Below are 13,610 nucleotides of genomic sequence, written 5' to 3' on the forward strand. Positions count from 1 at the left end.
CCAAAAAAAGAAGAAGAGTGTGTGTGTGAGAGCTTCACATGGATTCCACGGATCAGTGTATATATAAGCGTCGGAAAGCCATGGAAACTTCGGAGATGGATGCTTTGTGTCTTATCAAAGAATGTTTGCATGAGGACTTCGAGGACCCACGTCAAGCCTGGGAAGGATACGCTCCTGTTATGGAAGTGCACATCCCTATAGAGGAGGTCATGGATCCTGTTGCTCAATATGCACTTAACGCGGTGATTCTTTTTTTCTCGGGTAGAATGCCTATTGCTTAGGATGTAGGCCAATGGGTTGATTTCCTACTCAAACGGCAGGCAGTCCGAGGCGTTTACTTTGGTGCGCGAGGGTTCTACGAGGTCTTGCTGGCTGACATGGATGCTTGGGATGCTCTGCTTGAAATGTCTCCTCTTTTCTTCAATATGCAGATGACTCATGTGCTGCCTTGGGCTCTTAGCAAGGACTATCAAAGTCTCATTCGTCACAAGTGTCCCGTCTGGGTTGAGGTGGTCGACTTTCCTCGCACTTGGCGTCATTTTCTTCCTTTGTTGGCTGCTCAGTTAGGCAAAGTCATTTGTCCTCCTAAGCTAGAGGCAAACAAAAACCGTTTTTGTATTTTGTGGGACACGGATATCCCCACAGTAGCAGGTATTTCGATCGATTCTGGGGATACAGTGGTTGGAAAGCGCCCATTTAAGCTTAAATGGGGCAAGTTTGCAAATTCTTGCTTCTGATGTGGTAAATTTGGTCATATGCAGCCCGAATGTCCGGAACCAAATTTGCAACCACCTCCTTGAGCTGTCCCTGCTCCTCAACCTCGCTCGCCTCCGAAACCTTCTACTGAGGTTCAAACTAAAGGAGTTTCAACCTCCTCCCCCTCAGCTGGGGCGATTAAAGGCAAGGGGAAACAAGTACAATTGTCTCCACTTTCTGCTTCTCGAAAGATTAAAGACAAAGGAAAAGAACAGGTTTTGACCTCTCAAACTTGGATGGTGCCGAAGAAACCTGTCAAAGCTGCTACACCTCGTGTTCCGGAATCTTCTCGTAATTATGTGCCTCCTTTGAAGAATGTTGCTCAGAAAAAACTCCCTTGTAATGACAACACTTCTTTGGCTGAAGCTTGGGACAAGGTTGTTTCTTCTTACAAGGAGGTTGTTACTGGAGAAGCTTCTTCATCGCAAGGTGCATTTCCTTTCAATTATCTAGGTCCAGGTATTGATCCACCTTCTGAGGCACCTTACTCTTCTTGACCTTGGTCTTTAATGGCCCGGCTGGGAGATGGATGGTCATCCAATGTATTGTTAATGGAGAAGTTAATGGAGAAGTTTTCGAATCTGGAGGATTATATGCCTACACAGCTTCTGCAGATAGAGTACGGTTGTGGAGTGCTTTCTCTTCTTACTGTTGGCGTTCCAATGCCTTTCTCTGCGGGGATTTTAATAATGCACCAAACCTTGTGGATAATACTACTGGCCATTCTCACATGCTTCATATGGAACGACAATCTTGGGACCAATTTATGTCGACCTGTAATGGGCTTGATTTGTGGCCCTTTTTGCATGCGATTGATTCAGGCTTTACTTTTCAACATAATGCTCAATCCATGTATCGCGCTCGGCTGGATCGCTGATATCTTTTTCACATGCAACAATATGATGACTTTGTATGCGAGATGAGGATTGATTATGCTGTGTCTCTCGGATCATTTTCCCGTACGCTTGAAACTTCGTTTTGGCCCTTTTGATGTCAATGATTGCCTACCCAAGACAAGACTTCTGCATGTTAATAATGCTTATCTCAAGCATGAGCCTTTTCGCACTATGATTGTGAATATCATCCCACCTTTACTCTCCTAGATGTATGTTGATATGGACATAGCATGGTTTCGTTTTGTTATGCGCGTTCAATCAGTTATACAGGATTATGACAGTGATTATTTGTCACAATTAAGGGAACAGGTTAACCAAGCAAAGGATTCTTGTAGCCGATTAATGCACTTGGCTAATCATTCTTCTCTTATTGATGCTCAAATGATTGATTTGTTTTCTGCTCGTGCAATATTAAGGCACAATGATGAGAGGAAATTGGCCAAATGGTAGACTCGAGCTCGTCAATAGGCTTTTGCAGATAAAGGATGTGCTTCTAAACGATTCTTTCAGCATTTGCATCACTCGAGGCAGTCTCAAGCTATACGGAGAGTTAAATTACCGTCAGGGGAGTGGACCTCCACTTTTCGAGAGCTAGCACTAGCCCTATGCTCTCATTATGGCAAGATTTTTGCGGCCCCTTCTTCTCCCACGAGAGAAGCTCGCCAAGCGCGTCACATGTTTCTATCGCATGTCACTTCCTTTCTCTCGTTGCGGCAGGCTCAAGACTTGGAAGCTGTTTTCACTGAGTTGGAATTGTATGCCAGCTTGCTTGATTTAGGTCGATGGAGAGCTCCTGGTTGGGATGGTCTCTCTGTGGAATTCTTCTCGTCTTTCTGGGATTATTTGAAGTTGCCTCTATTATTCATGATGAATACAATTTGGGAACAACAGGAATTACCCTCCTCTTGGAAAGAAGGTTTGCTCAAGCTGATCCCTAAGCATGCATTGTGTGAAGAATTTTCACATTGGCGGCCTATTACACTTATGCCTGTCGTATATAAATTAATGACAAAAATGCTTGCTAACCGACTCAAATGCTTTCTGCATGAAGGCTTGCATCAATCTCAATATGGCTTCATTTCGCGACGTCAAATTACTGATAACCTCGCAAATGTCATTATTGGTATGGAATATGCAAAACATACGCAACAGGATGTATATTGGTGATGCAGGTTGACATTGAAAAGGCATTTGATACTGTTCTTTGGGATTACATTGCGGATACCATGCGACATTTGGGCTTTGGGCCTAAGCTATCTCGTGTCGTGCTTTTCTTGTATGCAAACAGTACTTCTGCAGGCTTGCTGGATGGTTCTCTCACGGAATCTTGGCCTTTGGGACGGTCGGTACGGCAGGGCTGCCCTCTGAGTGCTTTGCTTTATGCGATCGCTACTCATCCCTTGTTTATGTATTTGGATTCCTTGACCTTCACTGGTAGGCTACATGGCCTTACTTTACCTTGCGGCTGACAGTTTGCTGGTCAGGCTTATGCGGATGACTCTTTGTTCATGCCTCGTAATAACTATGATGATGTACAACAGATTATGCATACTCTTCACTTGTTTGAATTGGCAGCGGGTCTCAAAGTTAACTTTTGCAAATCCAAGCTATTGCCTCTGAAAGAGTGTGACTGGCATAAGATAATGTGGCCTGGGGAGATTGTTCCTCCCCATGTTCTAGTTCGCCATTTGGGTTATCCGTTGGGTTGGAATGTATCGGCTATGAAGAAAACGAATTGGGTGCTCCAACGTCTACATTCCAAGCTGAATTATTGGAAATTGTCCGCGTGGCCACTTCCTGTGCGTCTCAGGATTGTCCAATGCATCCTTGTGGCTTATGTGCAGTTTTACTTGCCTTTGTTATGTTGGCCTCGATTGCGCTTGCAGTCTCTCATGTCCAATATTTTAGAACATTTTTGGCGGACCTCGTTTACCAAGAAGGGAATTCGGCTTCTATCTATGGATAAGCTGTGTTCTCCCAAGCGACTTGGAGGGTTGAATATTTTGGACCTGGGACGTCATCTTCTGGCTCGGAAAGCTATGTTGTTGCCAGTTTTGGTGGAGCAGTAGCAACCCTGGGCTCTCATGGTCACACATTTATGTGCGCACATTGTCACCCCTTCTTTTGGTCATTGGCAACCGACTTATTGGGATGATGTTTTTGGGAAGCTTGAAGGACACATTCCTGGATGTCCCTTTGCTTCTTCTCTAATTGTTGATTGGAAGGTTGTCACTTCACACTTGGCTTGGGATGGTCGACAATCCTCTGGGGGTAACTCTTTTCGCTTGGAGAGTCTGCATTGGAGCAGGGTTTTTGCTTCAACTTTGGTTCAACGGTCTCTTCGCCAAGCGTATTTTCTTTCCCAAAAAGGAATCTGTCAGGTGCATCAGGTGGTTGATGACTCAGGTTATGTTCTTCCTTTCGCTGATGCCGTCTCCCGCTTTCGGTTGGGCCTTCACTATTCTCCTCTCTGGCGGGAGATTCAAAACATGCTTGCTGCTCATTCGCCCATTCCTCCTCTGGATGAAGACTCTCGCTTCTCTGACTGGAATCTGGCTACTACTAGATTGGACTGCATCTTAGCTGCCAGTGTCTATGCCATTCTTCAGTCTGATGTATGGATTGTGCATCGGGGTAATTAGCTGTGGTCGCTTTCCGAGTCATCCTTGTGGTGGCAACACGCATTGTCTCGCATTTGGCAGAGTCATCTGCCTTTGAAGGAACGTGTTTTCTTGTGGCGGTGCTTGGTGGGAGCTTAAAGAGCTGCTTTTTTCTTTGGAGGAGGAAGTAAAGGCCAAGACTTTCAGGGCCTTTGAAGGAACATGTTTTCTTGTGGCGGTGCTTGGTGGGAGCTTAAAGAGCTGCTTTTTTCTTTGGAGGAGGAAGTAAAGGCCAAGACTTTCAGGCAGTTGTGCAGCTTTGGGAGCACTTAAAAGGCAATGTGCACATTTACAGTTTCAAAAGCCACACTATAGCTGTTTGATATGCTGGTTACACTCACTCTCCTCTATGGTGTATGGAAATTGTCTGGTTTCAAGAGACACAACATAGCTGTTTGATAGGATGGTTACACTCACTCGCTTCCATGCTGTATGGAAAGCTAAGTCTAGGTGCTCCCCAATCTTTATGATATTTGCAAAGTTACACGTTTATCTCCCTTTGATTTGCATTAAATCAAGCATCTGCATATTGAATGTATGTTACTTGTTGTACATCTATGTGATTCTAAAGAATATGATGCTTCGACTTTAAAGATCCATTCATTCTTTAGGACTCAATTGAATGCTCTTCAGGCTTGGCAGTAATTTGGCTAGGGAGCTGTACTTGGAAAGCTGGCAAGTGATTGTTCAGTCAGTTGCGCAAAACGACACTGGAACAGATGCCATTTTTCTGATATTGCCTGTGGTAGGCTTATTCTTGGACTCTCCTACGTTAATGCGCATAAAAAAGAAACTATATGCTCCCTATTTGTCAGCAGTATGGTTTGATGGGGAGTTCGGCTGGTTCGATTACACAGTACTTCAGTTTATCATGCCTCTTGGTCCAGGTGAGAAAAATTCATGCTACAAAACACACTAACTATAGAAAGGTAATGGATGACAAACTTGGATGCATGTCAAACGTTGTGCAGGTGAAATGAACCGTTACCCTTCAGAAGCAATTAATCAGTCTTCTCCAAGACCAAGTAAAAGCATTGTAGAAACGTTACTTATCATTGTCAGTAGTATAATTGGAGGCATTGGAGTTCTCCTAGCTCTATTATTTACAACAATTCTCCTTTGGAGGAGGCGTTTGAGAAACAAAGAACCACATCACATCTACAAACGATCCCATAATGTAGCATCTTTTTGTGATATTGAACTAGGCAGGTTCTTAGAGCTATTCAAGATAAATGAAAGCATTTAATTAGAAAAGGCAGGTTATGTAAAATTCATATTGAGAGAAATGGTGATTTATGTCCTGCAGATCCGGTTTTTTCGGGTAGCTGTTCCAATGTATCAGTAGAAAGGGACGAATCTCTGGCCAAAATTTTCACAATGGATGAGCTGAACATTTGTTCCAGAAACTTTTGCTCAAAGAATCTAATTGCAACTGGTGGTTCTGGGGCAGTATATAGAGGAACTCTCCAAGATGGCACAGCTGTTGCCATTAAAAAGCTATGGGGGCTAGCTGAATGTGGAGATGAAGAGTTCCAGAATGAGATCCAAATGAGTAGACATAGGCATGGCAGCTCACATCTTATGCAGTTACTTGGATACTGTGCACAACAAGATGAAAGAGTTCTTGTTTATGAACTCATGCCACATGGTAGCCTTTTAGACTATCTAAAAGGTAAGTACTTTGTAGCATTCATTAAGACGATCACCCATCACAAGAATGTTTTGCTCAACGTTTTTTGTTTGTATCACTAAGTTTTTTCCATGCTCCTTGTGTCTTTTTCTTTTTTTTTTTTAAATTTTCTTTAAGCTCTAGGATTGTGTTTTGGTGCAAATTAACTGCAGTTTATACATGGAGTACTAGTAAACTGTATGGGCATTTACTCCATATAAGATCAATTTTCTCTGCCAAACAGCCTTGTAATTACTTTTGATAAATTTTTATTAAACTTAGAAATTTGATATAGATTTCCCGTTTCTAAATAATTAGTTCATCAATCATTAAAGGTTTGGGCCTTGTTCGGACAAACACTTTTATGTTTTGGCTCAGGTGGACGGCAAGAATATCCTGTTGCCTTTCTAGATTGGAGAACAAGAATTCAAATAGCATTAGATACAGCAAGAGGGCTTCGGGTATGTTTCTGGTGATCATCTAATAACATATTGGTTTCAAATACACAAGTGGCCAGTTGTCTCTTGCTTGAAGCTGACAAGTTGTACAACTGTTTTTGATGAAGCATCTCCACGAATCAAATCCACCTGTTGTACACCGAGATGTTAAACCCAGCAACATTCTCCTTGATGAGAACTTCCATGCCAAGGTAGAACATCGTCTAGCCCCAAGTGCTTAGTTTAAGATTCAAAGTGATATTTTATTTTTCCAAGTAGTAGTCCAATATATATACGAATCAAATCCACCTGTTGTACACCGAGATGTTAAACCCAGCAACATTCTCCTTGATGAGAACTTCCATGCCAAGGTAGAACATCGTCTAGCCCCAAGTGCTTAGTTTAAGATTCAAAGTGATATTTTATTTTTCCAAGTAGTAGTCCAATATATATACATGTATATATATATACATGTATATATATATACATGTATATATATATACATGTATATATATATATATATATATATATATATATACATATATATATATATATATACATATATATATATATATATACATATATATATATATATATATATATATATAGATATATCTAGATACATATATATATCTGCCAATGCACAGCATACTATGAGATCTGCGGGCGTTTTCATTGCTTATTCAGAGATGGCTTTGGCCCCTCATTCCGCATCATGGATTACTATGATCAGATGTGCCTAGTGTCTTCTTGCTGGAGATCCGTAGACTCAAAGAGACTACCCTTAGGAGCAGAGGACCTACACATAGAGGATCCATACAGAGCCAAATCACTACTTTTTACAGAGGGACTACTCAAGACGGCTCACCACAGGTTACCTAGCCACACCCTCATCGGGGCATTCTTCTTTATCCAACAATCCAGCTTGGCCGCTCACGACGCCCGAAGAGGTAAGGATCTTCACACCGCAGATGAGATCTACATCAGAGGCTATAGAGCATCATTGTGTGACATCGAGGACGCCTCCCCAGAGAGCTGACCCATGGAGGACATTGAGGCCATATTGCAAAGACCCATGAGAGAGCTCATGGGATGATCACCATTGTCTACTTCCCCCGCTGTACCACTCCCCATAGGTTTTGAGCTGATGTATTATGTGATGAGGACGTTGATAATGATAAGGATGTAGGTTAGTAGGCTTTCATACCTAGGTACCCTCATTTATTTAATCTTTATGTTCTAGAGTCACACATGGATGTAACCTTTTGGTCTCATAGGTCATTTTGGCCTTTTGAAGACGTTAATATAACATTTCATTTAATTTCATTTCTCTCTGAGAACACTCTTTTGTATCTATTTTCTGAGATACATACCCACCTTTTGTATAGGTACCTCTCAGGCTCTTGATACGCACCTTTTACAGCTCTAGTAGTGTTTTTGTTTAGTTTCTTTCCTTCTTTTTATTTAGACCTTGTATCAGATTCACCACGATGTAACTCTATAGTCTCATTTCATTTTTGTCATCTTGTTACTCTGACTTTGTATCAGATCCACCACATTGTAACTTTCTGGTCTCATAGGTCACTTTGGCCTTTTGAAGACGTTAATCTAACATTTCATTTCACACAAACACACACACACACACACTTTTTTTTTTGTAAATCTGTTTTGATTAATTTACCTGTGGGAAACCTCAAAGTGAGGAAAACCCACCAAAAAGATCAGATACAAAGGGCGGAACGCAGAAGTGTTCAGCAATGTGAAAGCACTAAAAGCAAACTTAGAAGAGTTGCAAGATTTTTAGGGATATGTCCCCATCTTCAAAGGCAAAATGTAATGATTGCCTCATCGAGATCTTGAACGTTGGAAAAGGATTTGCGTCATGCTGGTGAAACATGCGGAAATTGCGATGGTGCCGCAAAGACCATATCGACCAAAATCTGACCCATGTGAAGAAGATTGCAAATTGTTGGAGGGAAGTTGGAAGATTGCCAAAAAGCCAGAATCGTTTTGGAAAACTGCCGAGGGAAATCGAAGGTGCATACAAGCAGAAACGTAGCGAAGGAAAGCCCTTGTGCAGCGACAATCCCAAAGCAAATGCCTAGGAGAGTTCCAACTGGAAGAACTACTAGCAAACAATGCCAAAGAAACAGACGCTCCTTGAGAGGCAAACGAGACTTCCAGATTGCAATAAGAGCCTGTCTCCACCATTGATCAGATTTATGTAAAGCCCAGAGCGAATTGCAATGATCAGCCAGCCAAGAGTCTTGCATGCCGAGTCCAAATCGACGTGTAGCAAGATCAAAACCAAGTACATTGCCATCTGAATCCACTACATCATTAACCACACGCTGCCCATGATGAGAAAGAAAGTAAGCCTGTCTTGGGAAATTATCCACCATAGTTAGCGTGAAAGCCTTACTCCAATGAATACTCTCCATTCTCAAAGAATTACCTTTCAGCCCCATGCGACCAGCCCAAGACAAATGCACCATGACCTTTTTCCAATCAGATATCAAAGCAGATGTAAAAGGACAGCCAGGAATATGTCCGTCTAATTTTCCAAACACAACCTCCCAAAGAGATGGCTGCCAATGTCCAAAGGCTGAAGTAACCACATGCTTACATAAGGCAGCAACCATCACTGTCCATGGTTGACCTTGCTTGACAAGTGTAGGTAAAAGAAAAGCTTTGTGAGCAAGAGCATGTCTCCGCAAATCCAGAATATTAAGGCCCCCCAGAACGTTTTGGACAACAAATTTTCCACATAGGCATCGAGCGCAATCCACGTTTGTGAGCCTTAGTGTGCCATAGATGCGAAAGGATAGATGACTGAAGAGAGGTAAGTCGATGATGAGGCCAAGGCACAAAGGCAAATAAAACTGAACATAAGCAATCAAGATAGACTGCGCTATACGGAGTCGTACATGTAAAGGCCAATAGACAATTTCCAGTAATGTAGCTGGATATTAATACGATGCATAACCCAATCAATTTGCTGAGAGCTATTGACATGCCAGCCAATAGGATATCCCAAATGTCTGGTAACCTCATGTGGAGAAACAATTTTACCTGGCCAAAGAAGCTGATGCCAATCCTGAGCATGGAGAGGTAAAAGCTTGGACTTGTAGAAGTTGACTTTGAGACCCGCAGCTAGACCATACAAGTCTGAGGCTTGCATAATTTCGCGCACATCATCCTGATTATTCCTTGGGCTAAACGAGGAGTCATCAGCATATGCTTGCCCAATGAAATCCTGGCCAGAAGGTAACTGCAATCCATGAAGATGGCCAATTGCAATTAAGTAATCCAGGTGTAAAAGCAAAGGGTGAGTGGCAATGGAAAATAATAAGGCACTGAGCGGGAAGCCCTGGCGTACAGAACATCCAAGAGACCAGGAATCAGTTATTTCACGTGTAAGGATTCCTAAGGACGTGCTATGAGCATATAAAAAATATACAATACGTGCTATCTTAGGACCGAATCCAAGGCAGCTCATAACATCCGCAATGTAATCCCAAAGGACAGTGTCAAAGGCCTTATCAATGTCCACTTGCATCAGAAGCACATCCTGCTCAGTATATTTAGCAAATTCCATGCCCATTAAGACATTGGCCGAATTATCCATAATTTGGCGACGAGGAATGAATCCATATTGTGCCTGATGTAGACCTGTGAAAAGGTAATCCTTGATTTTGTGGACTATCATCTTGGCCAAAATCTTATAAATGACAGGCATGAGAGTGATAGGCGGCCAATCAGAAAAGTGCTCACAGAGTGTTCGCTTAGGTAGCAACACTAGAAGACCTTCTTTCCAAGACGCTGGAAAATCCTGCATATCCCACGTCGCATCCATCATGAAAAGTAAAGGTTCCTTAAGAGAATCCCAAAAAGAAACGTAAAATTCAGTTGTGATTCCATCCCAGGCAGGAGATCTCCCTTGGCCAAGAAGAGCAAGCAAGGCTGAATGCAACTCTTCCTAACAGAATAATGCTTCAAGTTTATGAGCATCCTCTGGTGAAAGAATTAGATGCGTGCGAGATAAGAGCAACTGCGGTGCCTGACGAACCTCAATAGATGCAGAAGGAGGAGCAGCAAAAATGCCACTGTAATGAGAAACCATGGCATCAACCAGTTCTTGTTTCGTAGACGTCCAAGTGCCAAAAGGGAGCATAACCCGCTTCATACCTTGAGATTGTTGAGCATGATGCAAATGTTTAAAAAGCTGTTTAGAAGCACAGCCTTTATCCATGAATGCCCATTTACGAGCACGAGTGTGCCATAATTCAATTTTGCATTGATCATTTTGACGTAAACGCACACACGCCTGACAAAGCGCATCATCTTTCGAGGCAGATAAGGGTCTTCTGTTTGCCAACTCTTGTAAATTTTGACAAACCAACTTTGCATTATAAACATCCTCACGTAGTTGGTGCATATAATGTCTGCCATAATCTTGAATAATATATTGGATACACACGACAAAACGATACCAAGCAATATCTGGATCATGATACATTTTGATCACATAACAGAGGAATAACCTCAAGGACCATATCATAGAAGCGATCATGAGTAAGATGAGCATTATTTATATGGAAAAGACTCTTCCGAGAAAGGGGCTGAACACATGGTGGTTGACCAAAATGTAAAGTCAAGATAATCGGGGCATGATTAGATAGCATCAAATTGTGATCTATTCGCATTTCACAAACAAAATCATCATACTGTTGCAAATTGAGTAAGTACCAGCGATCCAATCGTGCACGGTAAGAAGAATGCGCATTAGGGAATCCCGAAACATTGGGATGTAAACAAGTCCACATGTCTAGGATGTGCATAGAAACCGTAAGATTATCCCAGGCTTTCTTTTCAGCTTGTAGCATATGAGAATGACCAGAAGTGTTGTCAAGCATGTCTGGCGCATTATTAAAATCTCCACAAAGCATTGCATTCGAAGTCCATGAATAAGAGCTGATACCTCGCCATAATGTAGCCCTATGGCCAGACGTTGTGTGCGCGCAAACACCACCCACTTCATAGAATTGGCCTTGGAGCATACATTGTACTACCATCCAACGGCCGTTGGGATCATTATAAGCAAGGACCGGCTGGCTGAAGTTCATGACGAACCAGCATCAGAACACCTGAAAAACCTGTCAAACCAGCATAGGCTATCCAATAACCCGGAAAATAAGAGCACTGACCAGCAAATTCATGCTGATTATGCTCTTGTAAAACCACCACATCTGCCTTACATGTATGTACAAAGTGCCAGATAAGCCGCCATTTATCTGGATTGCATAACCCACGCACATTATATGAGATGCATACTATACTGCTATTCATCCTATCACATATGTACAGGAGAGAGCAAAGAAACTGGTAACTAAGTCGATGTGCCCATGGGCACATCTTTATCCATTTTGTGGGAAGGAGAATTTATTGATTGACTTGACCCAGGAAGTGAGTCAGAACCAAAGTCCTCACCTATAAAACCACACCCTTGTACGAATGAACCACTTTATCCCATGCAGTTGCCAAAGATTTATTGTCATTACAAGGAAGTTTGCGTTGACCAATTATTTTCACGTAATTCGGAGAAGATGCCATAGCTCTAGGTTTAACAGTCCTTTTAGCAACCACCCATGCATCCATATTTGTGACCTTTTCTTTACCTCTCTCTTTTGACAATGAAGCATTAGTCGAAGCTTGCTTCCCCTTCGTTTTGTCCGTCGATAAAGGTGATGCAGAATTCACTGTCCCTACATTTTTGTGTTCAGACAACGATTTTGCACGTGAAGAATACTGAAGCGGCAGAATAGCCGAAGGAGGGGGTTGTAAGTTTGGCTCAGGGCATTCATATGCCCGAATTTACCACAACGGAAGCAAAAATTAGCAAATTTATCCCATTTCAACTTGAAAGGTCGTTTGCCCACCAGTGGATCACCAGAATTCACATAAATACCAAAAGGCGTGGGGATATCTGTATCCCACAGGATGCAAAAACGATTTGTATTTGCATCCAACTTAGGCGGACAAATAACTTTCCCCCGCTGAGATGCTAACATCAGAAGAAAATGATGCTAGGTTTGAGGAAAATCCTCCACCTCAACCCACACCGGACATTTATGACGAATCAAACTCTGATAATCCTTGGTGAGGGCCCAAGGCAAAACATGATCTGGGTATTGAAATATAAAGAGGACATATCAAGAAGTGCATCCCTGGGCTCTGTGTCGACGAAGAGGACTTCATAAAAACCACGTGCCCCAAAATAAACACTTTTATCAGGAAAGGAGGGGATTACTGCATTGAGAGTATGCTGAGCTACCGGATCCATTAATCCATGCACAGGAATAAGCACTTCTTTATCCGGAGTCTGACCATCCCAAGGTCTGCAAGCATATTCAAAATCCTTTGTCAAGCATTCTTTAATAATAGACATCGCATCAGTTGATGATGACTCCATCTCTTTCCGACACTTGTAGGTGCACGTATCTTCCATGACAAAGGATGTCAGATTTACTACCGTGCTATCTTCTGATGATACTGGCCAACCTTGAATCGGCTTTGAAATTGCTGCTCACCAATCAGGAAATCTAAAGGGACTTGGTCTGCTTTGGTCTCTCTCTAGATGACACACACGCACACACCTGTACTTACACACACTTACACACACATCTAGGGACACCAAAACACACACACAAAAGACGAGCAGGGAAAACCCTGAATGGCGACTGTACAGGCTGAAGGCTGAGTACACGTTGGCAAAGAAATTCGTAGAGGCTGAGGGCAACAAACTGATCGCGCGCAGGCAGAGAGTACACGCGCAGAGAATGAGGGTTAGTTGTTCGCGCGCAGACTCTCTCCCAACCTCACACAAACACACTCACACCAGCTCCGACACACACACACACACACACAAACATCACACTTTTTTTTGTAAATCGATTTGATTAATTTACTAGCGGGAAACCTTGAAGCGAGGAAAACTCACCGAAAGGATCATATACAAGGGGAAGAACACATAACTCCTCAGCTGAACAAAGTAGCTAGCAACATTCATAGGAAAGCTGATGTATCTCTGCGGTGATATCACCAACTTCCAAAGCAAACCGTAACGACTGCCTAAGAGAAAGCTTGAAGAGTGGGAACGGGTCTGCATGAGTACGATGGAACATGTAAGCAT

General features: G+C 42.5%; 1 protein-coding gene across 17 annotated transcripts in view; it reads left to right on the forward strand.

Moving 5' to 3' along the window:
- LOC147449460 (uncharacterized) overlaps positions 1-13,610 on the forward strand; it is a 139,914-nt gene that overhangs the window by 103,764 nt on the left and 22,540 nt on the right. For 14 of the 17 annotated variants that reach the window (XM_086521907.1, XM_086521913.1, XM_086521909.1 and 11 more), the window contains 5 exons: positions 4,946-5,199; positions 5,284-5,517; positions 5,619-5,984; positions 6,360-6,442; positions 6,547-6,630. In XM_086521907.1, the coding sequence (XP_086378033.1) occupies positions 4,946-5,199; positions 5,284-5,517; positions 5,619-5,984; positions 6,360-6,442; positions 6,547-6,630 (1,021 nt within the window). The remainder of the gene's footprint in view (positions 1-4,945; positions 5,200-5,283; positions 5,518-5,618; positions 5,985-6,359; positions 6,443-6,546; positions 6,631-13,610) is intronic. The other 3 variants (XM_086521904.1, XM_086521912.1, XM_086521919.1) reach the window with 3 other exon arrangements.

Source organism: Adiantum capillus-veneris, chromosome 10, assembly GCF_014529385.1.
Source record: "Adiantum capillus-veneris isolate H3 chromosome 10, ASM1452938v2, whole genome shotgun sequence".
NCBI classification, from domain to species: Eukaryota; Viridiplantae; Streptophyta; class Polypodiopsida; order Polypodiales; family Pteridaceae; genus Adiantum; species Adiantum capillus-veneris.